This window comes from Panthera leo, chromosome D3 (genome assembly GCF_018350215.1).
Source record: "Panthera leo isolate Ple1 chromosome D3, P.leo_Ple1_pat1.1, whole genome shotgun sequence".
Taxonomy (NCBI): domain Eukaryota; kingdom Metazoa; phylum Chordata; class Mammalia; order Carnivora; family Felidae; genus Panthera; species Panthera leo.
In genome coordinates, this window is record NC_056690.1 from 23,688,815 (window position 1) to 23,694,294 (window position 5,480).

General features: G+C 44.8%; 1 protein-coding gene across 2 annotated transcripts; it reads left to right on the forward strand.

Annotated features, from left to right (window-relative positions):
• Positions 1-360: 360 nt before the first annotated feature.
• Positions 361-3,061, forward strand: CD3H22orf31 (chromosome D3 C22orf31 homolog). Of its 2 annotated transcripts, none has more exons than XM_042910790.1 (3): positions 361-433; positions 1,210-1,656; positions 2,561-3,061. In XM_042910790.1, the coding sequence occupies exons 2-3, from the start codon at positions 1,339-1,341 to the stop codon at positions 2,996-2,998; spliced, it is 756 nt and encodes a 251-aa protein (XP_042766724.1). In that variant the 5' UTR covers positions 361-433; positions 1,210-1,338; the 3' UTR covers positions 2,999-3,061. The 2 variants fall into 2 exon arrangements, with proteins under 2 accessions (XP_042766724.1, XP_042766723.1); XM_042910789.1 differs by lacking the exon at positions 361-433 and adding an exon at positions 539-568.
• Positions 3,062-5,480: the final 2,419 nt, after the last annotated feature.

The following is a 5,480-nucleotide window of genomic DNA, read 5'->3' on the forward strand; positions in this document are numbered from 1 at the left end:
CCCTAACCTTGGCAGCTCTTTGGAGAATGTAACAGTACCTTCTTTATGTGCATGGAGAAGGCCACTTTTGCACATGTAAGGATCTATCTCCCTACCTGGATCCACAAATATGGTCTGTGTATTTGACTAAGTTGCGTGCAAACCATGCTTCTTAAGAACGTTAGGATCTTACTAATTCACCCAAGCCCTTTTGGGGGGGGGGGGGCGGAATGAGAGCTTCACAAGTTCCTGAGGCTACAAGCACAACAAAATAGAACTTCTTCCAGCCTAATTTAACTATAAAATCTGATGATGTAACACCCACCCAGATCCACATCACAAACCAAAGTGACATCACAAATACTAGGGACAATGGTTCAAAACTGCCTGCGTGTGAGCCAAAATCCAAACAAACTGCAAATTGCTCATATATGACTGAGGCAGAGAACGACAGGTGACTAGAAATATTAAAACAAAACAAAGCAAAACAACCACCAAAAAAAGCAAAAGAGAAAAAGGGAAAAGGAAATACATATTTCTTCCCCCTACTAAGCTAGATAAAATAAAATTTAAGGCAACCGAAACAATGGTAAGGTGATTTTATTTTTTTTACCGATGACGTTTCTTAGAAGGCCAGGTCTCTTTAAATGTGTGCTTCTAATCTATCCAAATTGTTCTCTTGTTCTTGGCTGGTCCCAGGAAATGGAGGTCAGCATCATTTACCTTGTGCTTTTGCCTTTATGGAACCCAGTATTTCTTGAGCAGCCTTTCTTGGCCCATGGCGGTCTGGTTAAGAATTATATTTAGGGTTTGGCAGAACTTTACCTGCTGTTCTTTCTGTGTTGCGGCATGGTGGAGGGGTGACTGCAGTTCCTAGAAGAGTGTTGAGTGATCTCATTTCCATTCCTTTCCCGCCACGGTTCCCTAAGCTTTCCAGTAGACAGGAATTGTCTCTGATTCCTTGTAAGTGCTTCCCAAACCTCCACTTCCAGCTTCCAGAACAAGCATTGCTATGTTCTCTGACAGCCTGAATATCATCGTGACCTTGTTTCTGTACTTGGTACAAAAAGCTTTGGTGAGCAGGAGACCAGATGGATAGAAAGATTTCTAAGAGCTGTGTAGAAGGAATGATGGGTAAAAAGATGTTAATACTTTGCCAAAGTGGACCTTCTAGTCTCTGCTTGGGAACTGGTCTTTTTTTAATTCCTTTTTCTCCCTTTGTAATTCTAGCATCCAATCTACGTGAGACGAGACTCCAGCATCCCCACCTATAGGCTCCGTCAGTCCATCCTACTGAACACCAGGCTTCAGGACTGCTATGTGGACTCACCGGCTCTCACCAACATCTGGACGGCCAGAATGTGTGCAAAGCAGAACATCAGGACCCCAGCACCAGGTAGCACCTCTTCTTGGGAAGTTGTAAAGAATCCGTTAATTGCCAGTTCTTTCTCCCTGATTAAGCTGGTGCTCAGGCGACAACTTAAGAATAAGTGTTGCCCAGGACCACGCAAGTTTGAAGAAAAGCCCTCGAAGGGATTAAAACCCAAGGACAATTCAGCAACAAAAGCCATGCATCGGTACGGGATAAGAAACTCCATCAGTTCCAAGGGCAAACGGCCAGTGGGGCAGCACTCAGGCTCACCGAGGCTCAGGAGGTCTGCAGGAGGCGTCAACAAGGTACATGGTGGCTGTGGTGGAGGAAATGGGACGAAGTGGGGACAGGGAAACGTAAGCTAGGGAACATTTAATGCTTAAGTGATTTATATAGAGTGAAGGAAAATCCTAAAGTTAAAGACAGGGCTGTGGGGGGTGGTGGTGGAGGGTGGGGACGTGGGCAGCAGCATGCTATAGTGGAGAGAGTACCAGATCTGGGCTCATGCTGTTTACACCCTGCCTGGTTCTATGGGAGGATGAAGCGGCTTTCATAAGCACGGGCAGAAGGATCTTGATGCAAAGGGAAAACAAGGGTGGGAAAAGCCCGGATACGGGTAGTGCCCTTACGCACACACACCGAACACCAAGAGGTGAGCTGCAGATCTTGCTGTGAACTTCCACCTGGAGAACCTGGCCTCCCAAGAGGTCCATCACTCCATGGGGCCAGCAGAGCTCAGACTGCACCCTGGAGCTAAGCTGTCTGGCTTCAGATTCCAGCTCTAACTATAATTGAGGAGAACCGTGGGCTTAGCCTCTCTCTGCCTCTGTCTTCTTCATCTATAAAATGGGGAATAATGGCCCTTCCCCCACAGGGTTTCACGATTAAGCTAATAGAGTGCAAAGGGTAAATGCTTAACATCCTGCATGGCATTCAGTAGATGACAGGATGGTTATTAACCTTCTAACTGTGTGGCCTTGGGCAAACCAATTCCGATTTCCTTGCCTGTCAAACCGTCCCCTGCTGACCTTACAGGGTTATGGGGGAACGCACGCAGTGGCATACATGAAGGAATTCAGTAAACTAGAACACGCTAGACAAATGTTGGTTGTGGCTGTAACCAAGACTCTGGGACACAAATCCCAGATAATTATTCTGAGCTCCCTTCTCAAGTTTTAGCTTTGACTTCTCTGCTTTCTTCCTGGCTAGAGTAAAGAAAGTTCAAAGGAGAAAAAAGTAACAGTCCGCCAAGATCTTGAGAAGAGATATGCCGAACATGTGGCTGCCACCCAAGCATTACCCCGGAACATTGGGACAGCGGCCTGGAAGGGCCAAGCGTTGTTTCCTGAAACCAGACAGAGACAGCAGTTGTCCGAGGACAAGCTGACCATCCACGGCCTCTCCACAGAGGGTTACAGGGCTCTGTACCACTCTGTGGTTGAGCCGATGCTATGGAATCCTTCAGGGACCCCCAAGAGGTACAGCTTGGAGCTGGGCAAGGCCATCAAACAAAAGCTCTGGGAGGCTCTGTACAGCCAGGCCGCCAGTCCTGGAGGTGCTCAGGACCCAGTGCCTGGCAGGAGGCAGCTGGAGGTCCATGAGGAGCCTGTGCCCAAGAAATGGCCCAAGTTAAAGAGAGAGAAATAGAACTGGAGCTCACGGGCTTAGGATATTCTCTGCTAGATGTCTGAAAAATAAATACCACTTTGCACCTTCCACATAATCTCAGAGTGCTTTACAAATTAGTAACTCCCTCCCTGGGACACATGGGTACGAGATTCATTTCATACTGACAGCCCCTCTCCACTCTCATGATGAGGTCATCTCGACGGCTAAATGCTTGCCATCTCTTCCCTACAAGCCCCCTTTCCTTAATAGGGGTTTGAGGGGTCTCTCGTCTCTCGGTCTTCCAGGTAAGAAAAGGCCAGGCAGAGGAAGTCAACAGTTTATATCCAGCCCATGTTCCTTATTTTAAAAAGGGGACTACTGTTCCCCTCACCCCTCCACATAGCGTTGAGCAGAAAAACTACCATTACCTCAAGGACATAATCCCACACCCTCTCTATCAGATGCTCTCTCATGACACCATCACCCCTGTGCCCAACAACCTGAACTCTATGGTAACAGGACAGGAAATCACACAGGTGCTCACGTGAACAAGTTGAAGTTAAAGGCCCTGCTTCATGTAAACTTCTTCTTGGTGGAATCTGTAGGCCTTTACCCAATAGAGCAATGACAACATGTAACACGTACTTGATAAAATTGTATTTTTTTTTTTTACAGTCATTTGTACAATTTGTTACAAAACCATAGAAGACTACAACTTGTTTTAAATCATTTTTGGTCGGCAAATATGTAAAATCTGTGTGCAATTATCATGTATTTACAGGGCCTCATGTTAGTCATTTTCAATGATTATGCCAACAATGTCACACTCTCCACATAAGACATGGCTTAAGATAAATATATTAGTAAATAAATATTCTGAGAACATATTTCCATAAATGAAATGTGCTGCTATACACATACAGAATATACATAAGTTGTTTTCTAGCCTTTAAAACATTTTAAAAAATGGTAATGTTGGAGAAGGAGCCCTTAGACCATTTTATTACAAAATCTTTACAGCAAAGTCTTTACAAAATATCTTTTAAGTGCTATGGGAGAAGGTAAAAAAAATTTTTTTTTAAAAATAGTGTCTTGTTAGACCAACACAATAGAGTTTATATAAAGAATAGAAAAAGGTCTGTTTAAAAAATAATACTCTTGATTAGTAATTATTTTTTAGACCTCATTTAAAAAGCATTAGTCATGCATGAGCTTTGAGTAGAAACTAGCAGCACGTAAGGGAGGAGGGTCTGAGCGGTGGGACAGCAGATTGGGCTTTATAAAATGGCTTGGGTTCAACAGAGGCGGGAGAGACTGAGTCAGAGCCAGCATATTGAGGCTGTGTCCTATCACAAAGAGGTACCTTGTTGATCAGAAGACCATTTTTAACTGGTTCCAACACTCTTCAGTTTACATGTCTGTCTGTCCCATACCCAGGGCTGGGCCAGGGGACTTCGGCTTGGGGGGGGGAGGGGGGCGGTTCTCAATGGAAAATGTGATGCTCCCAGTTTCCAAGGCTATATGACCCCAGCACACCACTGAGAGGCCACCGACAAAGGTACTTGTCATTATTATTGGAGTCTTATAACTTCGAAGAAGACATTCCTTTCCATTTGAATGCCTAGGCAATATACTTGGGTTACCACTACATTCTGGTGACCTCCTTGTCTGGTGGGCCAACACAAATTTAAGACAATGGCTGATACTTAAAGTTTTAACATTTCATTTTCCTGTTTCTACCACCCTGTAAACTATAGCAATTAAATGTTTCTTTTTGCCATCTGTAATTATTATTGCTCTTTCAAATGAAAATCAGACACATTTATGTTAATAAGCCCCGTTGAAGCCACATTATCTACTCATCTATTTATTGCTTAAGGCTGTTGAGGAGTAGTTTTCCAAGCAGGGCTAAAGAAAGCCTCTTTGGGGCTACGGTTTCAAAGAGTATGCACTCAAAGGCATTAAAAACAAAACAAAAAACAAAACCACAAACAACAAGAAAATCTCAACAATGAGAAGCTGGTTTTTGCAACCCATGTTAGAAGCCATGCCCCCCATCCTTCCCCTAAAACCACGTAATGCAAGCTGTTGTCCCCAGCAGCTGCTACTCCTGGCCGGAGAAATAAAGGCGGCCGGGATCACATGTCAACAGCTTAGGCGCTTCCCACACCCTCGCCAACAGGTGTGCTGGGCATCAGCCCGGGGTGGGGGGGAGCAGCCCCCAAGGGACTGTACCTCAGGGACTGGAGGACACATCTCACCATGGTGAGTTCCTAAATGGCAAATGGCTCCATCAGTTGATGTTGGAATTTCTGTCAAAATCTGGCTACAAGTAGGTAAATGTCCTCATCACAGGCTGGGTTAAAAAAAAAAAAAAAAAAAAAAAAAGAAAAGCAAAAAGGCTTGGGATACAGTGAGACTCTCAGTCAAAACATTCTCATCTGGACTTTGGGCTGACTTCCCCTGAGCCTTACATTACCGATGATGGCAACCCAGGGTGGTCTCTATTTCCCCACTAGGA